At 35.5% G+C, this 15,122-nt stretch overlaps 1 protein-coding gene across 1 annotated transcript in view; it reads left to right on the forward strand.

The window, feature by feature from the left end:
- The window catches only part of serpini1 (serpin peptidase inhibitor, clade I (neuroserpin), member 1), a 44,417-nt gene that overhangs the window by 23,951 nt on the left and 5,344 nt on the right, over nucleotides 1–15,122 (forward strand). The window contains exons 2-7 of the mRNA XM_056478794.1: nucleotides 898–1,166; nucleotides 2,874–3,104; nucleotides 5,421–5,615; nucleotides 8,598–8,802; nucleotides 11,530–11,639; nucleotides 13,622–13,708. Coding sequence (XP_056334769.1) covers nucleotides 911–1,166; nucleotides 2,874–3,104; nucleotides 5,421–5,615; nucleotides 8,598–8,802; nucleotides 11,530–11,639; nucleotides 13,622–13,708 — 1,084 coding nt within the window. The 5' untranslated portion in view covers nucleotides 898–910. The remainder of the gene's footprint in view (nucleotides 1–897; nucleotides 1,167–2,873; nucleotides 3,105–5,420; nucleotides 5,616–8,597; nucleotides 8,803–11,529; nucleotides 11,640–13,621; nucleotides 13,709–15,122) is intronic.

Raw genomic sequence — 15,122 nt, forward strand, 5'->3', positions numbered from 1 at the left:
AGACTGGGGCGACGGTTCATCTTCCAGCAGGACAATGACCCATAGCACACCGGCAAAATATCAACGGAGTGGCTTCACAACAACTCAGTAAATGTCCTTGAGTAGCCCAGCCAGAACCCAGACCTAAATCCTATTGAACATCTCTGGAGAGATCTGAAAATGGCTGTACATCGTACAGGTACTGCAAAGAGGAATGGGCGAAAATTTCCAAAGACAGGTGTGCCAAGCTTGTGGCATCATATTCAAAAAGACTTGAGGCTGTAATTGCAACAAAGTATTGAGCAAAGGCTGTGAATACTGATGTACTTATGTGTGTTTTTTTTTTTTTCAGGTTTTTTATTTTTAATAAATTTGCAACAATTTCCAAAAAAAATTTACATTGTCATTGTGTGTAGAATGTTGAGGAAATAAATTAATTGAATTCATTTTGGAATAAGGCTGTAACATAAAAAATGTGGAAAAAGTGAAGCACTATGAATACTTTGCGGATGCACTGTATTTAATTCTTGTTAACTTCCAGCCACAGCTGTATCCCATCTATCAACAACGTGTTCTAGTTCTGTATGTGTGTTTGCCAAATAAACACAAGATTTTTAATGGAGAAAGAGTTTTAAATGGAGATTTCACCTAAAACTCCAAATTCTGTCATTATTTACCTTAAATTAAAAACTGCTTTTATTCTAGCCGAAATAAAACAAATAAGACTTTTTTCAGAAGAAAAAATATTATAGGAAATACTGTAAAAACTTCCTTGCTCTGTTAAACCTCATTTGGGAAATATTTGAAAAAGAAAGTGAAAATTCACTGGAGAGCTAATAATTCTGACTTCAACTGTACATTGACTATGTCCCATTCATTAGTCTGCATTAATATTTCCCTTGCACTTCCCTCTTTCAGCTGGTCCTTCATCATGCTGCTGCTGGTTGTTTTGCCGCTGCTGCTGCTCCTGCGTGGATGTGTTTGTCAGGCATCAGACGTGCCCGAAGACGTAACGGCAGAGTTCTCCGTGCGCCTCTACCACCAGCTCCAGATCAGCAGCGGAGAGGAGAACATCATCTTCTCTCCGCTCAGCGTGGCTCTGGCTTTGGGCATGGTGGAGCTGGGCGCCCGCGGCTCCTCTTTACAGGAGATCAGACAGGCCGTGGGCTACAGTCACTTCAGAGAAGGTGCAGTCATCTGACGTCAAAAGGATAGTAGATGAGGGCTCGGCTGTTCACTTTTGAAGCTCTAGTCTGTTGGCCAGAACAATGACCAGACACTTTTTACTATTGATTTTCTTTTGGTAACACTTTAGTTTAGGTCACAAACAATTCAGGCTATTTTCTACTGGAGTATTACGTGCACATTATAAAGTTATTAACTGTTTATTAAAGTATGATCTTATTGTACATTCCCAGTGGTGTAAAGTAACAAATTACAAATACTTAAATTACTGTAATTGAGTAGTTTTTCTCAGAAATTGTAATTTACTAAGTAGTTTTAAAAATAATGCTTATAATGCAATAATCCTTAGGTTATTGTATCAATAATCGGAAAAAGGACAGGAGCAAACACAGCACACGGTGGGCTATACTGTGGTGTTGTTGTGAAAATGAACTTTAACCCTTTATTCCCCACAGCAAAATCTCCATCTGTCATTGATCGTCATCTTCATGTCATGATCAATCCCATGATCCCCTGCGCTCCACTAATGTCTGAAGGGAAAGGCGTGTTCACATTTTATCAGATCCGGTACTACATATTTGGTGATGTACCGTGTCGCCCAACCCAACTCGATTCATTTATTTGACTCTGAATCGACTATTTCATTAAAGAATCAATAGTTTTAAACATGCTGCACTTTTAGAGTTAAACCTCAGCTGGATGTTTTCATTCACTTAGTGCTGTTACACACTGCATGAAAGCTCATTTTCAAAAAAAACATAGTAGGGGCTCTTTAAGATCAATATTATTAGCCCCCTTATACATTTTTTATTGTTTACAGAACACAATCAATTGTTTGCACAATCAGTCGTCGCAGTTAGAGCCAGTCATTTTTGGAACACACTTCCTATTGATTTAAGGGGTGTTAAAAATTATTCAACATTTAAATATAAGTTAAAGAAATGCACTGAAAAAAAATTATTCAAAGATGATTCCTTGGATTTACTAAAGTTTTTTTACGTTAAATGGTTGTAAACAATTTATTTGGGTTGAATTTAAACAAACAAATTAAGTTGAACATTATTAAAATTAATTTGTTTATTTAAATTCAACTCAAATAGATTGTTTGCAACAGTTTTGCAGACATCAGTTTTTTCAGTGTGGCTTAAAGCAAATCAAGTTTGTAATCATGTGTAATTCTTTTGTCTAACATTTTAAGAACTCTTATTACATGTTTTATCCCTTTGTCTTTACTGTTTTTGTATGTGTGATAAGTTTTTTGATTTTAGGTTGCCTTTTAAAATCTGGCAGGGGGCAACGGATGAAAATTAGCCCTTGTGGCTAACTCTGGCTTATTTACAGTTTCACTGTTTAGTAATGAGCATTGTCCCTGTTAAATAAAATAAATTCAAATAAAAAAATATTCAGAACAAACCACTAATATACAATGATTTGCCTGATTACCCTAACTTGCCTAATTAGTTAAGCCTTTAAATGTCACTTTAAGCTGTATAGTATCTTGAAAATTATCTAGTCAAATATTATTTACTGTCATCATGACAAAGATAAAAGAAATCAGTTATGAGATATGAGTGATTAAAACTATTATGTTTAGAAATGTGTTGAAAAAAATCATCTCTCTGTTAAACAAAAAAAAGGGGGGGGGGGTATACAGGGGTGCTATTAATTCTGACTTTAACTGTATGTGTTTTTCTGTTGACCTGCTCCAGATGAAGAGTTCTCTCTGCTGAGAAACCTGAGCCAGGCATTGTCCACAGATGAGGAGCAGTATGTGGTCCGTCTGGCCAACTCGCTGTTCCTGCAGACGGGGGTCCACTTCAATGAAGACTTCCTGCAGCTCATGAAGAAGTACTTCAGAGCCGAGGTGGAGACGGTGGATTTCAGCCAGTCCACAGCCGTCGCTGAACGCATCAACTCCTGGGTGCTCAACCACACAGAGAGTAAGCCAGATTACCGTTTTACTCCAGACAGAGTCCCTGTATTTACTCAAACCATTTTCAGCTTTTACTCAAACGGTTTTTAGTTTCAGAAAGTACTCTTGCACTGTAAAAAATATATCCAGAAATTAGCAGTTTTCCCTATTTTGTGATTCACATTTATGTTTATATATGGTTTTGTATTGCATTATGGGATCTTGATCTTTCTTTCAACAACTTTTAACCTTAAAATGTTGGAAAAAGGTTACTTCTTTTTAAGTTATATATTGTCCGGGTTGGTGTTGTTTATTACAGTACAAAAACCTTGTGATAAACTGCCAGTACATATTCTGTAATTTTACAGACTTCTTTCTCTGTATATTATTTCTTATAGATAATATTATTTCAAACTACTGAAAAGTCAATAAAAGCCCCTTTGTTACTCTGTAGAGTTGAATTTTGACCATCAGAAGTCAACGGAGCAGAGATCAACATCCCATAATGTAATTCACAACAGTAAATAAACAGAAAACACAAAATATTGAAACTATTAATTAACAGATATTTTGTTAAGGTGTGGTAGTAGCACATTTAGAAGCAAATAAATGGCCTGCAATGTTTATCTAAACGTTTTAATCATTCATTCATTTTCTTTTCGGCTTAGTCCCTTTATTAATCCAGGGTCGCCACAGAGGAATGAACCGCCAACTTATCCAGCACATGTTTTACGCAGCGGATGCCCTTCCAACCGCAACCCATCTCTGGGAAACATCCATACACACTTACTCACACTCATACACTACGGACAATTTAGTCTACCCAATTCACCTGTACTGCATGTGTTTGGACTGTGGGGGAAACCGTAGCACCCGGAGGAAACCCACACGAATGCAGGGAAACTCCACACAGAAACGCCAACTGACCCAGCCGAGGCTTCGAACCAGCAACCTTCTTGCTGTGAGGCGAAAGCACTACCTACTGCGCCACTGCGTCGCCTAAACAATTTTTTTATTAAAACCGCAAAATTTTCAGTAAAAAAAAAATAATTAGGCTAATAATTTTGACTTCAACTGTACATTAAAATCACTTTGCAAATTTAATTTAACGAGGACACCAAAATATGTCATTTACCCATTAAATATATACACTATCTGACAAAAGTCTTGTCATCGATCCCAGTTGTAAGAGCAACAAATAATAACTTCACTTCTGAGAACTGCATCCCAATCTTCACAAATACTACAGAAGACCTATTGGAACCTGCATGGACCCAAGATTCTCACAGATACCAGTCAAGTTTGGTGAAGGAAAAATCATGGTTTGGGGTTACATTCAGTATGGGGGCATGCGAGAGATCTGCAGAGTGGATGTCAACATCAACAGCCTGAGGTATCAAGACATTTGTGCTGCCCATTACATTACAAACCACAGGAGAGGGGAAATTCTTCAGCAGGATAGCGCTTCTTATCATACTTCAGCCTCCACATCAAAGTTCCTGAAAGCAAAGAAGGTGCTTCAGAGTTGGCCAGCCCAGTCACCAGACATAAACATAATTGAGCATGTCTGGGGTAAGATGAAGGAGGAGGCATTGAAGATGGATCCAAAGAATCTTGATGAACTCTAGGAGTCCTGCAAGAACGCTTTCTTTGCCATTCCAGATGACTTTATTATTAAGTTATTTGAGTCATTGCAGAGATGTATGGATTCAGTCCTCCAAGCTCATGAGAGTCAGACACAATATTCATTCTGTTTCCACTGCACCATGACTTTATATTCCATACTGTACATTATTTCTGTTAAGTGATGAGACTTTTGTGTAAGCAAAGTCAGACCTTCCTGTCCTAATTAAATAATTAAAAATCAAGGCATGATCATGTTTTATTTTGGTAAAATAAGCGTAATCTAGAGGCCTTTGCCTTTCATATAAGCCACTTCTGATACCAAATGATCAACTAGAAGTCGAGTTATTATTTGTTGTTCCTAAAACTTGGATAGGCGGCAAGACTTTTGTCAGGTAGTGTAGTCCGTTCCTAATCCAATTTAGAGTGATTTTTACTTTCTCTCCTCAAAATGACCAGACGGTGTTAGGAGGAATTACTGTGACTTTAGTGAAGGAGGACACGAGAGTAGATAACGGCAGATTCATAATATTCTGCATGATAATGACATTTCCATTTCCATTTCTGGCTTCATCCTTTGCAGGCGGACTGTCAGATCCCAGCACAAACCCCAGAGCTTTAAAAGAGATGATTTAATGCCGTCTCTCTTTTCTGAGATGGAGAGGATTGTGACACGCAGTGTTTATCTTTCACTCTGGATTTCTGTTTTCTGTGGTTTCAGGCAAAATTCAGAATCTGGTGTCAGCGGAGGACTTCAGCAGCTCCACCATGATCATGCTGGTGAATGCAGTTTATTTCAGGGGCAGCTGGAAGAACCAGTTTAGGCCAGAAAACACCAGAACTTTCTCCTTCACCAGAGATGATGGCAGTGAAGTGCAGACCCTGATGATGTACCAGCAGGGGGACTTTTACTACGGTGAGTGTGGAGTGTGTGGACTAAGGGTTTTCTCCTTCTCTCTCTCTCACTTGTTTGTTTGTTTGTTTATGGCAACATCTGAATATTGAATGCATTATGAACACTGTAAAAAAAAAACTGCAGGGTTCCCACACAATTCCTTCATGTTGTCTCAACGCAAATCGATTAACTTAACTTAATTGATTTTACAAATTTAAGTGGTCTGAACTTTAAACGATTTAGTTGTCCCCTAAAAAACTCAAGAATTGTGTTGATTCAGCTCATTTTAAAGTATAGCTCATTTGAGTGTATACTGTTGACGGCAAAATCTTAAATAAAACAAATATTTTTAATATATCCTAAATTATGTTTAACAGAGAAAATTCCATGCTAATTCCTATAATAATTTTTCTTCTGCAGAAAGAATTATTTCCTTTAATTTGGCTGTAGTAAAAATAAAAATAAAATGATATATAATTTTTAAGGTCAATACTATTAGCCCTTTAAGAATCTTTTAAACATGTATACTGAGTACTGGGTGTATGATTGTATTAAGACAAAAAATCAATCAATTATGAATTTTATACTGTTATTATGGAAATAAATGATATGAATATGTTTAGAAATATTTTCATAACCTAACGGCAAGTACATTTTCTTAAAAAAAAATCTGATTACCTGATCCAGATGTAATCACTTACTGCGCAGCGCTTAATATGTTACATTTATGAAGCTAATACCTTTTTCTTAATCAAATAAATGAAGCTTTTGTAATTATGAAATCACATAAACATTGTAGAAAGAAAGAAAGACACACACAAGTGTATATGTGTGTGTATATATATATATATATATATATACATACACACAGTTAAAGTCAGAATTATTAGCCCCCCTGAATTATTAGCCAAACCCCCCCCCCCTCCCGTTTATTTTTTCCCCCAATTTCTCTTTAACGGAGAGATTTTTTTTCAACACATTTCTAAATATAATGTTTTTTAAAAACTCATCTCTAATCACTGATTTATTGCATCTTTGCCGTGATGACAGTAAATGATATTTGACTAGATGTTTTTCAAGACACTTCTATACAGCTTAAAATGACATTTAAAGGCTTAACTAGGTTAATTAGGTTAACTAGGCAGGTTAGGGTAATTAGGAAAGTTATTATATAATGATGGTTTGTGCTGTAGACTATCGAAAAAATATATAGCTTAAAGGGGCTAATAATATTGACCTTAAAATGGTGTTTAAAAAATTTCAAATTGCTTTTATTGTAGCTGAAATAAAGCAAAGAAGACTTTCTACAGAAGAAAAAACATTATCAGATATACTGTGAAAATTTCACTGCTCTGTTAAACATCATTTAGTATGATTTGTGATCGTACCAAATCCCCCAATGACTGTTGGGTTTAGGGGTGGAGTTTGGTGACACGCCTCCTTTTTAAAATCGTACATTTTCCATGACTGAATTTGTATGAATTAGCCACTAAACTGATAAAACGTAAAATAGTTATGCTTCCTCATGAGATCAGGCTGGAATATAGCCATATATGTACGGCTGAGTTTTTTTTCAGATCCTACAGAATAACTGCAGGTTGTTACTCTCATTCATCTCTGACAAAGAAAAAAGAAAAGGAGAAAGACAGATGAAGGTAAATGTGGGAGCAGGGAGACTCTGGAGTTTATAATCACAGAGTTGGAAAAGGCAATAGTCGGATCTATTAAATGTGAGAAATTGTAAATACTGTATTTTCACTCAGAGACACTGAGTGGTTTTCAGCATTTGAGTTTTTGATCTAAGTGCAAAAACAATCAGGAGGACAACTGAAATTTGCAGAGCACAGAACCTTGGCTTAAAAAAAATCCAATAAAAATAATAATTTACTCTAACAAAACAAACATTAACTGAAAAATGGGCTTGAAATTAAGTCACTCATTTTTTAGTTTTTCCCCTCATTTTTTTAAATTTCCCTAATTTTTTTTTTGATTAAAATTCTCAACTTAATTTTTCAAGTATTGAAGTAATAAAATTGGATTGCCAATTTGTTTGATTAAATATTTTTTGACAACAACAATTTATTAAAAAAATGTAAAGTTTTTTTAATAATATATATATATTTAAAATAATAATATTATATATATATATATATATATATATATATATATATATATATATATATATATATATATATATATATATATATATATATATATATATATATATATATACACACACATTTTTCATGTACTACTTTTTATGTAATACTACAAATTGGGTTTTTTTTTCATTTCAGTATAAGATGTTTTACTATAGTTATTTTTTATTAATTCTTTGTTTTTTACTAAACTACAGTGTTACAATAAACTAAGTGACCTTAAAATAGTTAAAGTCAAATTTATTGGCCCTCCTGTGAAGTTTTTCTTTTTCAAATATTTCACAAATGAGGTTTAACAGAGTAAGGAAGTTTTCGCAGTATTTTCTATAATATTTTTTCTTCCGAAAAGAGTCTTATTTGTTTTATTTCGGCTCAAATAGTTTTTAATTATAACAAAATTATTAGCTCCCTTTAGCAATATTTCTTTTCGATTGTCTATAGCACAAACCATCATTATACAATAACTAATTACCCTAACCTGCCTAGTTAACCTAATTAACCTAGTTAAGCCTTTAAATGTCACTTTAGGCTGTATAGAAGTGTCTTAAAAAATATCTAGTCAAATATTGTTCACTGTCATCATGGCAAAGATAAAATAAATCAGTTATTTGAAATTAGTTATTAAAACTATTATGCTTTGAAATGTCCTCTTTCTATTAAATAGAAATTGGCGAAAAATATACTAGGATATTTATTTTATAAAAAATACACAAAAGAAAATAAAATGTTATAAACAAGCACTATAACTGCTAGAGAACTAATACTGCTGAATCTCCAGCTTACTGTACATGCAGCACTGTAGCGTTTAAAGACTCACTGTGCCGACCGTGTTGTCTCTGCTCAGGTGAGTTCAGCGACGGCACCACAGAGGCTGGTGGAGTTTACCAGGTGCTGGAGATGCTCTATGAGGGCGAAGACATGAGCATGATGATCGTCCTGCCCCGTCAGGAGGTTCCTCTGGCCTCGCTGGAGCCCATCATTAAAGCCCCGCTGCTGGAGGACTGGGCCAACAATGTTAAGAGGCAGAAGGTGGAGGTTTACCTGCCCAGGTCAGACACACACAGACACACTCCTTTATAAACCACATTTACTAGAGGAGTCAGGATGTGAGGAATCAACATTTTAACATTTAAGAGATCAATGTTTCCATAAGCAAGTCATTGCTATTGGTTCTTTTTTTATCCTGTTCACCTGCAGTGTAAATTTTTGCAGCAAATCTTTATTTAGTTTTAGTCTACATCTTCTTGACTAGTATGCAATTTAGGTTTATTCATATTTTTGGCCACAATGTATTTATATTTTATTTTGTTTTCAGTTTTTCTCACATTGAAAAACACCCTTTTATAATTGTACAAAAAAAAGAATTTTTGAAATTGTTGTAAATTTTTAAAAATAAAAAACCTGAAAAAAAAAAAAAAAAAAAATCACATGTACGGAAGTATTCACAACCTTTTCTGTGAAGCTCTAAATTGAGCTCAGGTACATTTTGTTTCCACTGATCATACTTGAGATATTGAAATCAGTTGATTGGAATTTATTTGAAAAGGCATACACCTGTCTATATAAGGTCCCAGGGTTGATAGTGCATGTCAAAGCACAAACCAAGCATGAAGACAAAGGAATTGTCTGTAGAAACCAGGCTGAGGAAGGTTACAGAAAAAATTGCAGCAAAGTGAGCACAGTGGCCTCCATCATCCGTAAGTGGAAGATGTTTAAAACCAGCTGAGTGATCAGGGGAGAAGAGCCTTAGTCAGGGAGGTGATCGATAACCCGAAAGTCACTCTGTCTGAGCTCCAGCGTTGTTCTGTGGAGAGAGGAGAACCTTACAGAAGGACAATCATCTGTGCAGCAATCCATCAATCAGGCCTGTGTGGTAGAGTGGCCAGACAGAAGTCACTCCCCGCCTGGAATTTGCCAAAAGGCATCTGAAGGACTCTCAGACCATCAGAAACTAAATTCTCTGGTCTGATGAGACTAAAACTGAACTCTTTGGAGTGAATGCCAGGCGTTACGTTTGGAGAAAATCAGGCACCGCTCATCACCAGGCTAATACCTTCCCTACATGGTTGTGGCAGCATCATGCTGTGGGGATGTTTTTCAGCAGCAGGAACTGGAAGACTAGTCTGGATAGAGGGAAAAATGAATGCAGCAATGTACAGAGACATCCTGAATGAAAACCTGCTTCAGAGTGCTCTTGAGCTTACACTGGGGCTACGGTTCATCTTCCAGCAGGACAATGACCCAAATCACACAGCCAAAATATCAATGAAGTGGCTTCACAACAACTCGGTGAATGTCCTTGAGTGGCCCAGCCAGAGCCCAGACCTAAATGTTATTGAACATCTCTGGAGAGATCAGAAAATGGCTGTACACAGTCACTTCCCATCCAACCTGATAGAGCTTGAGAGGTATTGCAAAGAGGAATGGGCAAAAATTCCCAAAGACAGGTGTGCCAAGCTTGTGGCGTCATGTTCAAAAAGACTTGCGGCTGTAATTGCTGCCAAAGGTGCATCAACATAGTATTGAGCAAAGGCTGTGAATACTTCTGTACGTGTGATATTTCAGGTTTTTTATTTATAATAAATTTGCAACAATTTCCAAAAAGTCTTTTTTACACATTGTCATTATGGGGTATTGTGTGTAGAATTTTGAGGACATAAATAAATATAATCCATTTTGGAATAAAGCTGTAACATAAATAAAATGTGGAAAAAGTGAAGCGCTATGAATACTTTCCGGATGCACTGTATATACAAAAGTAAACAAGTCAACTAACAAACATCAAACAAAAAATGCTCCTGCTGTTTTGGTTATGGTAATTATTCAAAAGTGACTTTTATCATCCAAATTAATACATAGTACATGAATTAAACTTTCAATCAATCTGCTCTGTCCAAAAATATGTTCGTTTCCCCTCATTTATTCCATCTCATTTATGATTTATCTGTACATTTAATTTGTCAATTATTATAACAAAAAAAGTTGGTTAATTTTTTTTTACTACAATTTAGTCTCGTCTTTTGTCATCAACTAAATTGCATAATGATTGTAGTGAATGCTAGTATCTAATGATAACTACTCATTGGTCCAGTCTACATCTCGTCTTAGTCATCTCGTCATCATTGTTTTTGTTAAAAAGTTTTGTTATCACTATGATTACCCAGTTTATTGATTACATTAAGAATTACAAACTTTTGTATTACATGTTTTCTAGTAAGTACGGGTTTTCTAAAATGTTATTTATAAATATATAAACGCGGCATTGTTTAACTAAATGCTCTAATTTGCATACATTTCTAGCACAAATGTCTAAATACTGGAGGAAGTCAAATTCAAAATGATTGTTTCTTCTTTTAAAATTACTGTATTAGAATCAAAAGAAAAAAATATTGCTTAAGGTGGCAAATAATACTCACCTTAAAATAGTTTAAAAAATGAAAAACTGCTTTCATTCTAGCCGAAATAAAACAAATAAGACTTTCTCCAGAAGAAAAAATATGATAGTAAATACTGTGAAAAAAATCCTTGCGCTGTTACAACATCATATGGGAAACATTTGAAAAAAGAAAAATGAAAAATCAGAGGAGGGCGAATCATTATGACTTCAACTGTACTTAAATAACGTTACAAGTGAACCTACACTTACAAGGAGTACATTAAAATAATAACAAATCCACATCATTACCTCTCTTAACACTTTTGCTTTACATTCATCCGCATGCAGCTGTTGTATCTGGATGAAGTTCACTCTGACTCGATCTTTGGGGTCATTTTAGATTCAAGGTGGAGCAGAAGATTGATCTGAGAGAGTCTCTGCAGCAGCTGGGCATCAGGAGCATCTTCAGCAAAGACGCCGATCTGTCGGCCATGACGGCTCAGATGACAGGTAATCGATAGAACAAAGCCAGCGGCCTGAGAAAACACACCAGTATTCTGCTCACGTATCCACAGATGCTCAAAATGAGACTGACAGCTGAAGGACGGCATGATTTAACCTTAGAAAAACACAACACTGTGTGCAAACTAATGACAGTGAATAGGAAAAAAAAAGCAGCTCTTTCAAAGAATGAATGAATGAATGAATGAATGAATGAATGAATGCCTATATTAATGTGGTAACACTTTACAATAAGGTTGTATTAGTTAATGTATTTACTGACATGAACAAACAATAAACAATACATTTATTGTACATTAATTACAATATTTCTTCACGTTAGTTAGCATTAGTAAATGAAAATACAGTTGTTAGTTTGTTATCTCAAGGTGCATTAACTAATGTGAACAAACATGAATTTGGATCAAGGGTGTAGAATTGGCATGAACAGAGGAGATGTGTCCCCACCAATATCCACCAATTACTGAAATTTAATCGACTTCAAAAATAAATGAATGCTCTGTCAACACTTAGTAACCTACACATGCACAAAGTTAAGTTCGCTACGAGTCCACCGTCATACTATTAACCAAAGCTGTGCAATTAATCAAAATTCGGTTTAGATTGATTATCAAAAACAATGAGTGAAGTTTATTTATTAACTAATTTCCAGAGGATCACCAACACAATCTCACGGCAATTCGTAGCTTTTTTTTTGTGGCTAATTCGAACGAATTCGTACGATCTAATTCGTACAATTTAGTACGATTTGCTCATCCTCCAATGACGGTTGGGTTTAGGGGCGGGGTTAGGTGCCACGCCTCCTTTTTAAAATCGTACCATTTCGTACGACTGAACTTGTACGAATTTGTACGAATTAGCCACTAAACTGTCAAAACATAAAATACTTACGTTTTCTCGTGAGATCAGGCTGGGATCACGTGCTTATGATTGTTCTCAGCTGTTCCCGCATCAGCTCATGATTGATTCTCCTATCTGATGATTTCTAACTCACTATAAATAACCTGAGTTTTCTTATCTCAATATCTTTGTCTTGAAAATAATAAAGCAGTGCCTACAGGTTGAAGGTAAATATTGGAGTAAAAGTACCGATACAGCAGTAAAAATGTACTCAAGTGAAAGTAAAAGTATGCATTTTTAAAACCACTTAGCAAAGTACAATTCCTGAGGAAAAACTACTCAATTACAGTAATTTGAGTATTTGTAATTTGTTACTTGATATGATATGGCTAAAAAGTGGTCATAAACGAATTTTCTCAATGCAAATAAGTAGCAGCTTGGACCCAGAAACAGTAATTCATATGTCATGACTTAACAAGCGGATACCGTGGACTGTGGGGGAAACCAGAGCACCAGGAGGAAATCCACGCCAACAAGGGGAGAACATGCAAACTCCACACAGAAATGCCAACTGACCCAGCTGGGACTCGAACCTGCGACCTTCTTGCTGTGCTAAGCACTGAGCCACCGTGTCACCCACTTCTAATTGAAAACTTTAAATTTGTCCTAAATAATAAAATATATTGATTTAAAAGTATAGTAAAATAACCTTTTTGCCTTTTGAACGGCATGTTTAATGATTTTTACATCCATTATTTACATTGCTTAAAATATTATTTTCTGCGCATGCAACATTGTCCTCACATGCCTTTTTAAATAGAATTAAGCAAAAACTATGCATTTTTATTCAGTTGAAGTGCTGCTATTACTGTGTGGCTTTTTAAATTATTATTATTTTCCTTTCAAGTATCAAAGTAAAATACTAAACCCATTTTTCTTGTTCGATGTTCATCTTTTACTGTTGAATTTGTCATTTTTGTTTTGATTTCAGCATCAATTGTGCCTTTGAACCTATAATCTGTGAATGTGTTGTGTTCATTATCCAAATTATACAGCGCTCTGCGTCTCTGATTACAGCAGCTCATGAATAAATGTAAATAACGGTTTATTGTGTGTTTGTTTGTGTGCAGACGGACAGGATCTGTTCATCGGAAAAGCTGTTCAGAAGGCCTATGTGGAGGTGACTGAGGAAGGGGCTGAAGGGGCCGCGGGATCAGGTATTCACACATATACTATAATATAGTCTATGAGCAAGTCCAGCATTATGGATGTGACATTGGCACTTGTGTGACTTTGGTAAATCCAATTTAATAGTTTGAAAACATTGACAGAGACATATATCGAGTGTTTTTACAGTACTGTCAAATACAGACCTACTCAAAAAGCTTAGATAGGGTTTTGCTGTTCAAGTGAACTTAATTTTTTTTCATGGCAAGGTTGACATTTGTATGGAATTGCTCATACATTACTCCAGCTATCTCTATTCTCATCATTTGCATTTCTAGTTCAAGCCATTTTGATCAGAGTTTCTTAGTTTTACCTTCTTTACTGTCCCTCTCTCTGTAGTAAATTGCTTTGAGACTGCATCAGTACACTGATACAGCTAAAAGCGCCCCCTTCTGTTCAGTGCTCAAGGCGCTTCCGGTGAACTTTCATCCCATTATAAAATCACCGCAATTAAGACATGATTTTTATAAAATAAATGATTTTCACTGCATAACTGATATGCGGTATAAAGTGGGTCTCAGACCTGACAAGAAGCACTGCATTAAATGACATTGTGCCGCGCCATGTCCTTAAAATATGTCAAATTATTTTACCTCAGCATTTCCAATGGAGTTTTAGCGCCCCCCTCTTGGTCCTGCCGGTGTTTGCGTTTAACTGGTTTTCATTTCGTTTCACGCTTGAATAACTAAATAATGCTGACGTCTATTTAACGGATTATATTTTAATTAATTTACGCTATCGATGCCGTGAAAGGGAACTTATGGAATTGAAAAGTCACAAACCTTTCACCGGAAGTTTATCACGAGACACACTAGCTGTGCACTAAAATAGCACATTGCGGTTTACGGATGGTTGATGGAGTCATCTTCCTATTAGTTGATTGGTTGGATGGTTGATTGAGTCATTTTCATATTAGTTGATATATTATATAATATATAAATGCAGAAGAATAGTTCTGCATTTATGTCGGCACAAAAAAGGAAGAGCAGTTATGAAAAGCAATAACAAATATATGTCACTTTCTAATATCTGTAATCTTAACACAAACACAAATGTTAAACCAACATTCAGGGTACCCCCGGGATCCTCCATATGAAATTCAAGGCTTTTTAAGACCTCTTTAATACCATTTCGAATGAAATTCAATGCCAACTTCATACCCATTCCGGCAAAAGTATGAGAGGGAAAATGTCAAATCTGTATACATTTTAAACCCTAGAAAATAATTATGTACAAGTGAGCTACTTGAATTAAATAAAACATTTTATTTCAATGATCAGTTTTTATTTAATTTATACACAACCGTGTGATCGTCCACCCATTAGAGAATATGAAGGTCCAACTGCTTACTTTGTCATCTTATTGAGACTCTTGTCAAACATGAACACAAACCTGTTGGCCTTA

The sequence above is a fragment of the Danio aesculapii genome, chromosome 18 (genome assembly GCF_903798145.1).
Source record: "Danio aesculapii chromosome 18, fDanAes4.1, whole genome shotgun sequence".
Classification (NCBI taxonomy): domain Eukaryota; kingdom Metazoa; phylum Chordata; class Actinopteri; order Cypriniformes; family Danionidae; genus Danio; species Danio aesculapii.